The sequence below is a fragment of the Myodes glareolus genome, chromosome 22 (genome assembly GCF_982192425.1).
Source record: "Myodes glareolus chromosome 22, mMyoGla1.1, whole genome shotgun sequence".
NCBI lineage: Eukaryota > Metazoa > Chordata > Mammalia > Rodentia > Cricetidae > Myodes > Myodes glareolus.
This window is the reverse complement of record NC_142047.1, coordinates 33,169,604-33,186,682: the sequence shown is the minus strand read 5'-3', so window position 1 is coordinate 33,186,682 and position 17,079 is coordinate 33,169,604. Positions and strand designations below refer to the sequence as shown.

General features: G+C 49.6%; 1 protein-coding gene across 3 annotated transcripts in view; it reads right to left on the bottom strand.

Annotated features, from left to right (window-relative positions):
• The window catches only part of Bean1 (brain expressed associated with NEDD4 1), a 45,010-nt gene that overhangs the window by 3,995 nt on the left and 23,936 nt on the right, over window positions 1-17,079 (bottom strand). For 2 of the 3 annotated variants that reach the window (XM_085682077.2, XM_085682075.2), the window contains 3 exons: window positions 3,702-3,965; window positions 1,023-1,172; window positions 34-184 (listed from right to left, as the gene is read on the bottom strand). In XM_085682077.2, the coding sequence (XP_085538203.2) occupies window positions 34-184; window positions 1,023-1,053 (182 nt within the window). In that variant the 5' untranslated portion in view covers window positions 1,054-1,172; window positions 3,702-3,965. The remainder of the gene's footprint in view (window positions 1-33; window positions 185-1,022; window positions 1,173-3,701; window positions 3,966-17,079) is intronic. The other variant, XM_085682076.2, reaches the window with a different exon arrangement.

Below are 17,079 nucleotides of genomic sequence, written 5' to 3'. Positions count from 1 at the left end.
TTCTCCCCGCCCTCCACGATGAGGCCTCCTTACCCTGGTGGGGAATCTGGGTACAACTCCCTGAGCACTGTGACATCCACATCGCCATCAGAGCTGATGTCCAAGGGTGGGTGCCAGTCCTCAGCAGGGCTACAGGCGTAGGGCATCCTGCGGCTGGAATGGCTGTGCATGTAACTGCCAGAAGCTGCAGAGAACAGAAGCATAGGTAGCGCTAGGGACTTCCCTCACGGTAGCAGTCTGTCTGAGGCTCGGAAGTTCCTACATGACCCCCACCCCCTTACCAGGGGAGACAGGCTGGACCTATCCTGATGAGCTTCCAGGATGGATGACAGCTTAGCCCAGGGCAGCCTTGGCACTCACGGGGTGGTATGGGCTAAGCTTTGATGAGTTAGAACCGGACAGTGGGAGAGTGGGAGAAGAGACATGTGCTCAGCGCACACATGACTCCAGAGACTAGTTCCCACTCCCCATACAGACTTCTTATTCTCAGTCCAACAGCAATGGAAGAATCTAGATCAGGAACCACAGCCACAGGTCCAATTCTGGGATTATTCATGGGGACCGAGAAAACACTCAGAGGAATATATTGCAGACACATCCATTCATTATTGGCGGCTCTGCCCATCTGGCAGGTCATGACCCTTATTCCATCCTCCACATTGCCTATATTTTTAAGGTTTTCTACAATAAGTGCATATTACTTTTTCTACTAGGAAAAACCCCCAATAACAGGCTGTGCAAAGGAGCTGAGCCGAGATTTATTCCCCTTCAGGGTGTTGGCTGAAATATGAGACCTTTGGAGCCATGTAGGAGAAAGCCAGGAGAGACGAGACAAACAGCGGAACGGAAGCTAGGCGAGGGCCACTGGGCGCTGGAGCTGGGGTCCTGCACTGCCAGAGTTGTCCAGAGGAATCTCTGGGCTCTGGTAGGGTGGAGCCACTTGCAGAGTTGGAGGTTGCTGCACCTCCTTCTGCAACGCCTCCCCACTCCCAGTACCCCGACTTTGGAACTGTAGTTCTCACTCTGGCTCCAAGCCTTGCCACAAAGACTCATGAAGATCACTTCTTCCACGGCCTCTGGAAAACCTTCTTTGTTCTGGGTGCAGGTAGGGCGAACCACATGCAGGCCCTGCTCTCGTGGATGCCGCCCTGTGACTGAGGCTGGAGGCGTAGCTATGAGGGCAAGGAAGAAGGGGTTTCCCATGTCATTTTCCTGGTGGGGATAAGGAGGGCTGGAGATGTTTCCCGAGGGAAGTGAGCAGCCTTGGAGCCAGGCCTGGGCAGCTTCAGAACTGCGGTTGGGTAACAGGGAAAGCATGATCGAAAGGGTGGGTGCTGAGGGAGCAGTGTCAGGTGCATGGAGGGGGCAGGAGGCGCTGAGTGGGAGGAGCAGGAGGGCATGAGGGATGTACTGGGTCTACCTAGCACCATCCTGGGGTGAAGGATAGTTAGAGTGATACCTGGACTCCACATAGGTGTATAGGTCATGTCTGCCTGGTCTAGGCTCTACTCTTGTCTGCTAGGGAGAACTTAGCCCCTGGGGAGACTCGGGGCCTTGCCTGTCCTGCTGACTTTTCTTCTTAATCCTAGCTAGTTCGAAGCATGTCACTAACTGGCCATCTTTCTTCCATTGTGACAGATGGCACCCCTCCCAGCACTGTCTAAGGTCTGGCTTCTTGCTTCTGTCTAGACTTGCCCAGAGGAGCAACATCTAGGTCTGAGGGCCCTTGGTGTCTAAGTGTCTGTTGGACCTAGCCCTAAGTCCACAGTACCCCTTTAGGACTGTGTGGAGGTCGGTCCGAGTGCACCCAGGTCAATGGCCAGGGCTCACATCTCTAATCTGCCTCTTGCAAGAGGACGGTCCCAGGTCCATTGCTCAACTGCTCCAATCTCAATTTTGGATCAGCAAATCAGGGATGGGGAACAGAGCTAGTGACTCAAGATGGAGGAGAACTTTGTATCAGATAATGCAAAGGAAGCTCCAGGCACCCGTAGGTGATCTTATCCACCGGTCCTGTGTCAGCTTCAGGTGTCCCTTAACTGCTAACAGGTGGCCCACCCCAGCTGACTCTTCCTTGCTCCCAGGTTCCTCCTGCCTTGGATGGTGAAGGCCTTTCAGGTCTCACACAAAACTTCAGCTACAGTGAGAAACCCCTCAGCCCCACACCCTATGAATCAAGCCTGCCTTTTTTCTTCACAACTGGGGGCAGGCGGGCTTTACGCTGGGTAGTGGCCCTGGCTGCCCCTGCGCAGACTCCTGTGGGCCTTGTTCCTGAGACATGGAACACTGTCTCAGAAATGGACCTTTCTGCTTCATTTAGATCATTGGTGGTCTCTGTCAGGAATGAGACAGTCAGGTGGCCATGTTCTATAAAAGTCCATGCATTCTGACATGATGGACACTCTGGGGACTGGTCTCTCTGCCCCATAGTCTCCGCTGTGTGACAAGATACCCTGAAATAATGTGTTCTTTTTTCTTTGTGGGCTCTCAGTGATACATTTTCACTGATCGTTCATTCCAACACCCACCCACCCATCTATGCATATACCCGCTCATCCTATCACCCTCCGCCTGGGCCTTCAGTTCTCATTTATCCATCTTTCTACCCTTACTCACCCGGTCCATCTCTCTCACACAAATATTGCCACTCAATCCACCTATATATCCACCCTCCTGCTCCCCATTCATCTATTTTCTCATTGGTCTATCCATCATACTTATTTTTCCATCCATTTATCCACAGGTCTATGCATTTAATCCCTTATGCACCCAGTCCTCTGCTGGCCTACTCCACCCACAAATCCCTCTCTCTGTTCATTCATTTATTCATCTGCCCATCTTTCTATTCATTCATTTTTCCTCTCATCCATGTCTCCACTTCTCCACTCACCAACCCACCCACCCCTTTCTTATCCACTACTCATCTACATTACTTCTCCCTATATTTATCCACCCATCCACCTATCTCTCCCTGTATCCATTCACCCATCCACTCACCCAGCCTTTCATCTCTCTACTCATCTCTCCTTACTCATCTCTACTCACCCATCTATTTGTCTATCCACTATCTATCTCTCTACCCACCCACCCGCCAACCATCTCTCCATCCATCCTATCCTCCATCTACCCACCTATCTCTGCTTACTAACAAATCCATCTTTCCGTGCATCCATCCATCCATCTCTCCATCCATCATCCATCCATCCATTCATCCATCTCTCCATCCATCCATCCCTCCCTTCATCCATCCATCTCTCCATCCATCCATCCATCCATCCATTCATCTATCCATCCATCCATCCATCTATCCATCCATCTCTCCATCCATCCCTCTCTCCATCCATCCATCCATCCATCTATCTCTCCATCCATCTCTCCATCATCCATCTATCCATCCATCTCTCCATCTCTCCATCTATCCATCCATCCATCCATCCACCCAGATGCCAGCTGAACCTCCATCAGCACAGCATGAACCACCAATGACAGTGGCTGAGGAGTATGACACACTCTCCATCTGGCCTTCAGCCTCTCCCTAAGTCCTTCTCTTGGTAGACTACAGGCCCTTCATGATGTGGAGGACATGATAGTGGAAATCTGTGAACTCTTCTGGGTGGACCAGGATACTTTTGTGACCCCATGGCAGAACCACCCCCACCCCCGGACACCTCCTTAAGTCAGTCACAGTGATCAGAGCTCACCTTGGCCCTGCTCGTATTCTCGGTGTCGGCGCCGGCGGTGGCGGTGATGGTGATGGTGGCGGCGGTGGCGATGGTGGTGTCGCTGGATCCGGGCCTGTCGGTCCCTTCTGATGCTTCCCACGATGATGGTGATGCAGGAGAGGGTGATGACCACACCTATGACCGCGCTTGCCACCAGCACTGGAGAGACCAGCAGGCGGTTGTGCTCAGAGCTCTCGGAGAATGTGGTGGGGTAGAAGTAGCTGGTGCGATTGTATCGTGCTACTGCGGGCAGAGAGAAGGGACACTGAGCTGGGTCCCAGGCCTGCCACACACCTTCCTCCTTCAACCCTGCCACCCTGGGAGTCATTTATCCCTAAATAAATGGAGGACAGTCAGGATCAGGCTTTTCATCTTGGTTGCTCCTGCTGTGGGGGAGGGGAGCACTATAGGGGCTTCTGGTGTGTGCAGGTTACCCCCTTTCATTTCTTTTTGCTCCAGGAGCCCCACCAGCCCACAGATAGGAAAACCCAGATAGGACAATGGACCTGCTCAAGGCAGAGCTGAGGCTCAATCCCAAGAATCTTAGTAGTAGACCAGGACTCTTTCCCAAAAGATGTCAGGTCGAAACATCTTTACTGAAGTCTTGAGAAGGGGTAAGTGTAGTGGCATTCATTTGCATTTTAATAAATAAAGCTTGCCTGAGGATCAGAAAAGTAAAACAGCCTTGCAGACCAAGTAGCAATAATCCCAGTAGCCACACTAGTTTGCCACAGAAACCAGTGGTTTATACCCTTAATCCCAGAACTAGAGAGGATTATAAAATGGGAGGAGGCAGCTCTCAGTCTCAGTCTTATTCTGAGATTCCTGGAGGCAGGATCGCCATTTTCAGACTGATGTCAGGGTAAGAGCCAATGGCTGACATCTTTGCTTTTCTGGTCTTCAGGTTGCACCCCAACATCCTTCTCTGAGTTTTTAATAACTACATTAATAAGGCAGAGTATAAGGACTTGGGGCAAGGGTCTCAGGGAGGGGTATAAATCAGCCAGAGCAGCCACAGGTACCTGCCACATGGTACAGGGAGAACCATCATCTTAGTGAGTACCACTGAATTCCTCCAGCTCACTGAGGGTGGGGTGCAGGTATCCCTCATCAAGGCAGATGGGGCTCAATGCTGAAAGAGTCCATCCCATAGCTGACTAGTTACCATGTGGCAGAGCAGATCTGGAAATGTGGCCCCCACATCCAGAGGTCCCTCTCTAGCATCCCTGGCCCTTGGTGGGGACCTTTCCTGAGGTGTATCCCCAACCCCTGGATAACAGTGAGGCATGGATTCTCAGACTTATTGGACCTCGGGGGCATGGCAAGCATGATGAGGAGTCAGTTTGTTCCTGCACCCTGTTCTGAGAGGGCTTTCCACTTGTCTGCCCACGGCCCATGTTAGGTGCACCTGTTGACTAGAACTGTAGGAGGTTTCCAGGCCTTGCATTTGATAACCCTTTGTGTCCTCACATCCAGCAACCAGGCCAGGTATGTCAAAGGTGCCTAATATGTGTATGGTGTGAGTGGATCCAGAGAGGGTTTTAGTTGCTTTGGAGGCACGAGGCTTCTGTCTCGGGTGGCAAACGAGTGGAGTTTGAAAGGTGACCTGCCTGAGAAGCTGCAGAAAGATCTTTGAATTCATGTGAGGGTCTCTACATCCTCCATTCAACGGCGACTGCTTTTCTCTTCAAATTCCTTCCCAGCACGTACCCTGAAGCCCCACCACACTCAGTCCCCAGCAAGGACAGGTGGGTAAGGGAAGAACAGGGGAGCTTAATTGGGTCCGAACTGGGCAGCAGTTTTGGCTCACACCGGGAGCTTTTGCAGTGTACTGTTCATCACCAGTAGGGGTGTGTGTCACTGTTATCCATGCCTGATGCACTGTGATTGCTGAGGTTCAGTATTAAAATCTCCCCTGGTGGGATGGACACCTCATGGTCCTAGCTGGGCATGCATGCCTCTCCTTGGCCCCCATTTCTTGTGTGTGTATGTGTGTGTGTGCGCGCGCACACATGTGAGCATGTGGAAACCCGAGGGCATTGCCCATAATCATCTTCTATCACTCTTCCACCTTATTTATTGAAGCAAGGTCTCTCAATCAAACCCAGAGCTTGCTTATATGGTCCCCATAGGCTCATGTATTTGAGTGCATGGTCATTAGGGAGTCACACTACTTGGTAGGGATTAGGAGGTGTGGCCTTGTTGGAGTAGGAGTGGTCTTTGAGGAGGTGTGTCACTGAGGGTGGGCTTTAGGGTTTCCAATGCTCAAGTCAGGTTTAGTGTCTCTTCCTCTCTCTTCTTGCTGCCTGCTGATCTGGATATAAACCTCTCGCTCCCTCTCAGCACTATGTCCGCCTGCACACCACCATGCTTCCCACCACAAGGTTAATGTACTAAACCTCTGAACTGTAAACCAGCCTCAATTAAATGTTTTCGTTATAAGAGTTACCATGGCCGGGTGGTGGTGGCACATGCCTTTAATTCCAGCACCTGGGAGGCAGAGGCAGGCAGATCTCTGTGAGTCTACAGAGCTAGTTCCAGAACAGATATGACTGTTACACAGAGAAACCCTGTCTCAAAAAATCAGTAAGGGAGAGACACAGAAAGAGAGATGCCGTGATCACAGTATCTCTTCACAGAAACAGAACATTGGCTAAGACAGAGACCCTTGAAAACAAACAAACAAATGGATGAATGGTGTAGTAATATTTTGTTTGTGCTTGCCTGAAGATCAGAGTGCGGAGCTAGCCACACTAGTTAGCCATAGAGGCCATGCAGTTGTGGCACACGCCTTTAATCCCAGCACTTGGGAGACAGAGGCAGGTGGATCTCTGTGAGTTCAAGGCCACCCTGGACTACTTGCATCTGAATCAGCCTAGAAGAGAAACAGAGCCAAGTGGTGGTGGCTCACATCTTTAATCCCAGCACTTGGGAGGTGGAGATGGGAAGTGATATGGCTGGGCGGAGAGAGGACTATAAGACAGGAGGAGACAGGAACTCAGCATCCAGTCTGAGGATTTATACAGGATCTTGTTCCCTTGTTTCTGAGGATTTCAAAGAGGTAAGAATTAGCGGCTGACTGCTCTGCTTCTCTGATCTTTCAGCTTTCACCCACTAATATCTGACTCCCGGTTTTTATGATTAAGACCAATTATAATTTGTGCGACAAACGAGAGAAATAAAGAAAGAAAGGGAGAAAAGATGATGAAGTGCAAGTCAGAGCCACACTCACTTGGATGGACTAACCAGTGAGATAGATAACACCAAGTGTTTCAGACGGATGAGAATCTGATAAACTGCTCACGGGCATGTACACGCTATTGGCGTTCTCTAAAAGCACTCTGGTCCTTCCCAAATGACTAAACATGATTTCAGATGACCCAGCTGTCTCCTCCTCGGCATATGGCAGGAAAATGAAAACACAGCTGTGCAAATTAATATTCAAAATAATATCACAACAACCCCCAAAGTGGAACACAGCTTCTTCTTCCTCTGCCTTTAGATTTTCCCTTAAACCCACCCCCTCAGAGACCAGCAAATTTGGAGATGCAGGGGTGTTACCAGTAGATGTGGGACCTTTGGGAGGTGGGGCCGCATGTGCGATCTGTTAGTCACTGAGGATACGTCCTCCAGGAAGATTGAGAGTTTCTCGTGGGCTCTCTGCGCTGATTAGGGATCTGTGCACCCATGCACGTCCCCCACCACTGTCGCCCACATCGTGAGGTAGGGCAGTCAAGGAGTGGCTGAGGCTTCCCTATGGTATTTGCACTTGGAACTTTCAAAACCGTAAGCTAAAGGAACCTCTCATTTTATAACATTAGCTGCTTCATACACATAACCAGGGCAGAGTGACTTTACCCAGCCACAGAGCGTATTAAAAATGTGTGTTCTTCAAACGTCACCTATTGCGATCGCTCAAATCTCACTTCCTCATTTGTTTACTTATTTATCATGATACTGTGTCGTTGGGCTCCCTTACTAGTATGTTAGCCCCTTGAAGACAGACTTCCTTCCCATCTGTCTTGCCTGACTCACTGAATCTGCACCTGGTCAAAAGGCCAGGCACATAATAAATGCTCATTAAATATCTGCAGGATGACGGAATGAACCGTGGCGGACTTGGTTGGCTCTCTGCCCTCTATTAGGCTGGAATTCAGTTTCTCTTCTGTTTAACAGCTTGAATTTTAGACAAAGTGCCAACTTTTCATTTTGACTGTCAGCTATTGTTTTTCTTTTCTTTTTCTTCAAGATGCAGACGAAAGATGCACCCCTCCACCCACCCATCCCCACTCCAAAGGGATAATTTTAAAACTGTGTTGTCTGACCTCAACTTAGAGCAAATCTGCAGCATGCTTTCCACCACTTCGTGTCTGTGCCAGTGACAGGCACTACTAATCGATCATGATTCTTCTCCGTTTGGTAGTCTTAGCATCCTTTTCCACGCGGTACTCCACGCAATGACTTGAGCTGCCCAGAGCCAGTCATGAAATCTAGCTTTGAGCCATCAATCATTCAGCGTGATACAATACGCCATGCTGTCCCTCCTAAACCAATAGCGATGCACTTGTTCTCATCTTCAGAGTCAAGGGCAGGGACTGCGGTGTCTGGGGCTTAAGCTACGGCGGGGGGAGGTGATGGGACAGAGAGCTGAGGGCAAGAATCTTGCTCCTAGTGGGGCTCTAGACTGTCCCATTCTGAACCCATATGTGGGGAGCGTTGGGGACACATTAGTCACACCCTGATCTAAAGCAGATGCACACGATACTAGAAAGCTGCCGCTGTCAGGGCTGCAGGCGCCTAGGCTGTAGATGGAGGTGTGTGTGTGTGTGTGTATGTGTGTGTGTGTGTGTGTGTGTGTGTGTGTGTGTGTGCACTGTGTGTATATATGCCCTGTCTGCTATGCTCAGTGTGAAGATCCTACTGCCAACAGGAGTCAGCCTCATGGGGCTCCTTGAAGATCCCTCCCTCCACCTTCCACGACAGGAGATGAGAGCCATGCCTCGTCTGCGGACTCCAGGCTCATCATGGGTTGGGTGGGAGAGGGTACCATCTCCCAGGCCTGCAGATAAAGCCAGTTGGCTCCAGTGTCTCTCGCGTGGCTGGCTGGGACATTAACCTCCCAGTAACCATCACCCACGGAGGAGGTTCTGCTTTAAATTATGGGAGCAACGCTCGCAATTTCCAAATGCAGGGCCCTTTTATCAAGAAGATAAATTTGCTCTGCAGAGCAAAACCATGACAGTCCCCACCTTCAAACCTCTGCCTCCCTGTCCCCTGCACCAGCTGCGGCAAGAACAGAGGAAGAAGGCAGCTTTGTCTCCGCCCCTGACTTCTTTTCCAGGCAACTGCTCCAATGTGCTCGTGACCACATTAACACCACCTCACCATGGACACAATTCCCTGACGGGTCACCATCCCTCAGGGCCAGCAGGAGAGGCAGCTGTTTCCCGAGTACCTACTGTGTGGCTCCATCAGACCATCTCATTTAATTCAGTGATGAGGTCCCTAGGTGAGAGGTAAGGAAACAGCCATGGGGAGGCTAAAGAATTCCCCGCAAGGTTGCAGGGCACCACAGAAGGGGATCTGAGTCGATGGGAAGCCGAAGCTCCCTTGCTGCACATTCAGATGAAGGTCTATGGATACTGGGTGCTGTATCCTGGGAGCCCATAGTTTCTCATGAAAGGAAAATCTCTCCTGAAATGATGCCTGGCTTCTTCTGGGCTACTTTCTGTATTGTCAGGCTATGACCCAGGCTCACTCAGGCTGAGTTAGCAGAACATTGTTGGTGAGATACCAAGCAGGCAGGTACACACGGAAGAAGCAGTTGAACAGGGCTGGGCCATGAGTCACTGCTCTGTGGATGGTCACCTCTGGATTGGTTCCAGAACATCTGGAGACATTCTGGACTGCAGAGTGGGACCCGTGGGTGACTTGCAATTGCTGACCGCGCTGTAGCTTTCCCAGGATGAGCATTTTCTATGTATGCACCAAGCAGGCAAAATATTCTCTGTACAAGGGTCTGGCTCATTTAATCTGGGCTGTGATCCCTAGAGGTGGGTGTTGTCTTTCCGTACACTTAAGAGGCACAGGGCTGGTCAAAGGGATGGAGCCAGGGCTTGGGATCAAACTGCTTTTTACAATTCAGGAACCTGTGATCCAAGAAGCCTTCGTTTGGAGCTCTGGAGGGTGGGCACTTACCCTTTCTGTCTGTCACTCCCTCTACCCAGGGAGAGCTAGCTCAGAAAGGAAGCCTGGGAGCCACCTGAATGGCACCGAGAGCAATCAGTGATTCACGGCCCTGTGTGCCTTGGAGGAGGATGAAGGAGCTGCTCTATCTAGGTCAGTCTCACTCACCCATTGGCCTATCCTCCTGTCCATCACTCACCCAACTCTCCAGTCTAATTGTAAGGTTCACAGACATGTGTAAGCCAGGCGGAGTATGAATGTCCATCAGAGAGAGTTCATCAGGTCTTATGGGGTTTTTGTTTGTTTGTTTTATTTTACTTCGAGACATCATGTTGCATCGTACTGTGTGGCCCAGCCTGGCCCAGAACTCACAATCTTTTAGCTTCAGCCTCCCAAGTACTGAGGTGACAGGTGTGTACTGCCATGCCCAGCGGTAGTCAAGTCTTGAGGAAGGATTTCAGATCTAGGGGAGATAATCAGTTCATGATGAACAGGTCTGGCAGATTCCACTGCAGAAGAACTTGGGGCCCCCGATGAGGGTTCATGCAAGTGAGGAATCATGGGGGAGTATAGGCTGCAGAAGAGATCAGTGCAGAGTAACCTTGGAGAGGCTGGCAGGGCCAGACCACGAGGGCTCTTAAAAGACAAATAAAGAACTTCCCTTTGCCCAAGGGCAAAAAGTGGCATGGTCAAAGCGTTTTCAGAGAGTCCCTGGACTGCTAAATGGGAGGTAGACAGGAAGATGCATGACGGGAGGCAGGACACTTGGGAAGAGCCTGCTGGATCTGGTACTCGGGAGAGGCAGTATCAACATAAGCACGGATCTAGGGATGCAAGGTGCTGAGCACAGTCTCCCACACCATGCAGGGCAGAGCCCAGACCTCGGCTCGGGAAGACAGACTTGGTGCCAAAGTCTACCACTTCAGAGTTGCTTGACTCCATATGCCTGTCCTTTGAGCGAGCTTTGGAGACATTCTTAGTATGGTCCTAGTCTGCAGATGGGATTCTAAGGCCCCACAGGGTTGGGGTGGCACCTGGATTCATGTGCCACTAGTGTGTCAAGCGGAAGCCAATTGTGGTCTGGGTTAATCATCTGGGAATGGGCTGGGAGTCACACTAACTCAGAAAGATCAGAAAGGGATCTGCATGGATGCCATTGTCACGCTATCACAGGGGCTGAAGTACCATGCTGAAGATCATATACCTAGTGCCAGATCCCAAGCTTATCTGGATGGTCCGGCAGCTCACGAAGCAGCGAGGTACAGAGCAGGCACTATGTTTTGGGTGGCTTTTCCCTGGGAGCTTTATGTGCTGGAAGTTTGGGCCCCCAAATTACAGTAGTGAGAGGTAGTGATCTTTAAGGGGTGGGGCTCAGTGGAAGAGAGACAGGTCATGGAACACCGCCCTAGGGGAGGGATTAATGTTGGTCTTAGGGCAAACTGGGTCTTGTGGAAGCAGGTTGTAGGACTATTATGAAAGAATTAATGTGACCCCAAGGCCCTCTCTCTTCCTTCCTCCCTCCCTCCCTCCCTCCCTTCCTTCCTTCCTTCCTTCCTCCCTGTTTCCCTCCCTCCCTCCTTCTGTCCCTCTCAAGGCTCTTAGTAGAAGCCAACACCAGTGCCTTCTACACCTCCAAAACCATGAACCAAAATAACTGTCTTTTATTTATAAACTAACCAACCTCAGGTATTCTGTTTCTTAGCAACAAACAGACTAAGATATCAGGAAAAGAGAGTACAATGGGTAGGTAAAGGGGGGTAGTGGAATATATTCTAATCTGGCTCTAACACTCACTGACTATGTGACTTTGGACATGTTCGTCTCTGGACCTGCTGTCTATTTTGAACTGCTCTCCCGGAAGGGAAGGTGAATGGGGTTAAGAGGGCAGAGAAGGGGTGACAACCATGAAGGAAGGTCATGAGATTCAAGCTCCTTTTAGGCTGCTGGGGCAACATTGGCTCCAGTTTGGAGAATTGAGGCTGGCAGGGACACTGTAGCAGACCACTGCTACTAAATCCTTGCCGAATACAGCATTTTGGAAGCCCAAGGGTCTCAGTGAGCAGAGAGGATGCTATCTGAACCTCGGGGCCGCGGGGAAGGCACAGAGGCACCGTGGTGCTGAGCCAGCCTTTTCTGAGCATCCTCCTGCCCGTTCTCCCAGAGATGCTGGTGAGAAAAAGAAGGGGTGGAAGCAAGGGCACAGATCTGACTGATGGCTCCTGTCACAAACATTCTTAAGGCATTTGTCACAGGTGCACTTCCCTGGGACTCAGCAAGGTCCGCCCTCACAGTAGAAGTGGACAGGGTGGCCATGCTCTCGCCGGAAGGGACGGAGGGAATGTGACACACGCACCATCATTCTCCATTCCAGCTTCCTGCGGGGGCTGGGGGAAGAGTGTAAAGGACCGAGCTTGTCAACTTGGACCCTATTACATCTCCTCCCCATGTCTTGAGTGTCATCTCAGCTCCCTTACTCTTTCCCAGCTGTGGACAGGTGTTTCAAGAGGCCGACATAGGATGTCAGAGGGCTGGGCAGTTCAGAGACATCTCAGAGAGGACACAAAGGGTGGCATGAGGAACAAGACGAGAGGTGGGAGGAGCGTGGACAGAATCACGGAGTTAGGTCCTAGAGGAGTTCCGGGAGACGGGTGCACTCCCGGGAGGGGTGGGAATGTTGCCTTAGACCACAGGGGTGAGGTAAGGTCATTGCTGTCCAGGATTCTTTTGACAATGGAATGCATTGCTATAGGAAGTCACTATTGTCCTATCAGGATCTGTTTGTGATGTCAGGGGTGGGGACAGATTATGGTAGAATGAAGTATCAAGTTGTCTACTTATTCATCAATTCTCCATTAACTGACCCAACTAACAACTTATTCACCCTCTCAGGCATTATCTAGGTATCCTCTCAGCATACACTTAGTAATCCACTTATCGGTCCATCCACTTACCTACCGTCCATCTGTTCATCAATCTATCCATCCATAAACACATTCCTTCACCCACCTACCCACCATTCACCAATCATCTTCCACCTATCCACCCACTCATCCATCATTCACCCACCTGCCTATCATTTACCCATCAATCCACCCACCCACCTACTACCCATTCATTCATCTGTCCGCCATCCATTTATGTATTTACCCATCCCTTCATCCATTCTTTTACCTACCCATCTACCCATAATTATCCATCCAACCATCCATCTACACATCCATCCATCCACCCACCTACCTGCCCACTCATCTACCCATCCATTATCCATTCATTCATGCATTCCTTACCAGTACTCACCAAATGCTTATTCCACACACATGCTAGGCTTGCATCGTAAGTATGACTCAGACAGAAATGAACCTCTCAAACTGGACAGCATGAGATTCCCAAACAGATATCCTGGCATGCAGAGGGGGGAGACTCGGTGTATTGTGGACTTTCCTGGTCCCACTTCACAGAACAATTCTGCTCCCATCTGGCCTACAAATCAGAGTTAACCAGAGACCACTCCACTGCCAAGCAGAAGGTTTCAACCACTACGTTCAGATATAACTGGGAAAATATACGTGACCACCCACAAGTCCTTAATGATTCTCTAAACATGAGCTCAGAGACACATCCTGCCTCTCAGATAAACACACTAAAATGAGCTCAGATGTCCCTCCACATACCTCAGCCCATATCTTTGTCACTTGGTAATATTTTATTTCTGGCTTGCAGAAATATTTATTCACTGGCTGGATGTCCATTGGGCCACTCTCTCTATTTCTGAGCCAGCTGTGGTGAAGGATACAGTTGTCTAAAACCCACACCTGGTCCTGGTTCCCTGCTGGACTCATCCCTGGCCTCCAGGGCTTCCCTCTTCTCTGCTATCTCTATCTAGAACTGGCTCCACATTGCCTCTCACAGTGCCGAGGATTGAACTCAGAGACTTGTGCATCCTAGGCAAGTACTCCACCACTGAGCTGTATCTCCAGCCCTGGAAAGCCAGGTTTTGTAAACACTGGTAGAGTCCCTGTGTATGCTGGGTAAGCAAGCGGTGTGGAACTGGGTTGAGAAGCATCTGTAGGGGTGGGAGTGAGGGGACTGCCTGGGCCTATCAGCCAGGGGTTTAGCTCCAACCTGCCAGCTTGCATTGAGAGACTTATAATCATGACAGAAAAATGGCCATTTACTTTAACATGGAAGTTCCAGGAGTTCATGAATATTTGATCCATACAATGTTAAATTCACAAATGCAGCCGATGGCCACCAGCTGTCCCACGTGGGGAGAGAGAAGCTTACTGGTGACTGTGTGGAGACCATGTCATCCACAGACTTCTGTACTGCAAGGTTCTCAGTCCCTGGAACAAGCCTAGAGCTAGGATGGCTGAGGCTCTCTCAAGTCTTGACTTCTCAGAGTTTCACGCAGCCTTCTGCCTCAGAGCCCAGACTGAAGAGGCTTAGCTCTAGCAACAGTGTGTCACTGCAGGTCCTGCCCATCCATCCTGTCATATCCGTTCTAGTTTCCTTCACATTGCTGCGACAAAATACTCTGGCAATGAGAAACTAAGGGAGGAAGACGTTTATTTCACCTTATCCTTCCAGGTTATAGTCCATTACTGCGGGAAGACATGGCAGTGACTGGAGGCAAGAGATTGAAGCCAAAACTACTGCTTGCTGGCTCACGGACAGGCTTAGCTGGCTTTCTGGTAGAGTACAGGGCTACCTGCCTAGGGATTGTGCCATCTATATAGGCACATCTATATTGTGCCATCTATTAACCGATATAGGCCCTCTCCCCCAGACATGCCCACAGGCTAGGCTGATCTAGACAGTTATTCAAATGACTGTAGCGCCATGATACTGATAATTAAAGCTAGCTCGGACAGAAACTCAATGGAAAACATATTCAGGATATGAATATCATAAACACCATTGTTTTCTCCAAAGACCTGATACACAGAAAAATAAAACCTGGCTCACATATTTTCGTCACATGCCTACGAAGCTAACATTCAGGAGACAGAGACTGGAAAACCAGTTCCAGGTCATTCTCCGCTACACAGTGAGTCTGAGGCCAGCCTGGGCTAGGTGACGCATTGGTACAAACAAAGGAAAGGAAAACAAAATGCAGCAAGAACAAAAGACCACCGGAACTGCATGGCTGATTCTTTCTGCTTTAGCCCCCAGGACACTGAGAAATACGCCTGCAACTGAACTCAACATGAGTAGTAACTGGCTTTTCCTTGTCTTCCTTGGGCTAATTAGCATTATTAGTAAGAAAGAAAATCCCGTTTATGTCTGTGAGTCAGACTTAGGGTCTGTGTAGATCACCACTACCCTATGTGTGCCATTGCAGAGTTGAATAACCACCTTGGCATGGGGGCATTGCTTATACCCACCACCACCCAAAATTAAACTGTTCAAAAGCCTTAGGGAGAGGAAGTCCTGCAGGTAGTAAATGCAGTCATTAAAACCCTTGGTTAGTGACGTTGGCTGTCCTCATCTCTCAGATAGGGTAATTATGTTTGAAGGTGTTTCTGTGAATTGCACAAGACCATGTAAGTAGATTGAACAAACACCCCATAAATGCAGCCGCAAAGGCTGGCCACAACTCTAAGGACACCATTTCAGTCCTATCTGAACAAAGAACAGTGAGATTCTGTGGAGTGCTTGCCTGGGATTGCGTTCCACAGTTCCTCACTATCTCTGTCAGCCTGAATGGCACAGGCTGTGAACACTGGCAGCTTCCCTGTTACTGCGAATAAAAGAGAGTATAATTTACTTATATTCTATTAGTTAAGCAGTGGTCACAGCGGTGAATAGACAGGGTTCGCTGCGACACGAGCCTCAAGTTGTGGCCCTGAGGGCGACAAAAATGGGTTAGTGGGCTAGCTGGTAACTGAACGGGGAGTAAGCTTCAATGGCCCATGTCTTAGGATTTCTCTTGCTGTGAAGAGACACCATGACCACATCAATTCTTACAAAGGAAAACAGTAGGGAGGAAGTGGTTCACTTCAGGTTAAAGGTGACAGTTTATTGAGGGAGGTCAGGGTAGGAACTCAAGAAAGAACCTGAAGCAGAGCCCAGAGGAATGCTCTTCGCTTATTTACAAGCTCACGCTTGGCTTGTTTTCTCATACAGCCCAGGACTACAGTGGGCTGGGTCCTCCTACATCAATTAACAATACAACCCCCCCCCACACACAGATAAATCCATAGGCCAATCTGATCGGAGTATCTCCCTCAGTTAGGACTCCTTTCTCAGATGGTTTGCGGTTGTGTCAAGTTGACAGGGAAAGCTAACTAGGACTCTCAGCTAGTTCAGCGCCTGCTGGGGATACATGAAACCTTTTTGTTTTGTTTTTTTTTTGTTTTTTAAACAGATAGAGCTGAAAAGACAACGCTAAGAAACCACTAGAGAAACTCAACAGCAGATTTTAATTGCCAAAGAACTGGTAAACCTGAAAACAAATCACAGAATGTCACCCAATGTGAATAGAGGGTGAGGGTGAGGGAGGAAGAGAGGGAGGGGAAGGGAGGGGGAGGGAGAGAGAGGGAGGGAGGGAGAGAGGAAGGGAGGAAGAGAGGGAGGGAGGGAGGGAGGGAGAGAGGGAGAGAGAGAGAGAGAGAGAGAGAGAGAGAGAGAGAATGAATGAACAGAGCCTCAGAAACTTATATCAAATTTCCCCCAATTTGGCAACCTACTCTACATAGCCAAGAAACTCAGCAAATCCCAAGTAGAATAAACACAAAGAGAGATCCCCACCTCAACACATCAGACACACTACTGAAGGCCAAGGACAGAGAAAACATGAAAGCACATACGGGGGAGACCTGTTAGTGGTTAACGGCTATTAAGAAACCATGGAGCACCCGAGGCAGCGGATGGCACAGTCAAGCTAACCGCTAAATAAGACTGCTGTATTAGCAAAACTCCCTCAAAACTGAAACAAATAAAAGAACTTCCAGACAAGCAAAAGCAAGAGGTTTTGCTGCCGGCAGACTTGGTGTACAAGAAACACTAAAGCTGAGGAAAGGGGACAATAAGAGCCAGCTTGATTCCACAGGAAGCAGGAAATGCAAAGTTAGGGTTCAGAAGTATATTCTTTCTCATTTATTCTTTTTGAAATAATTTATTGATATGTATGTATGTTTCTGCAGATGTGGGTGCCCATGGAAGCCAGAAG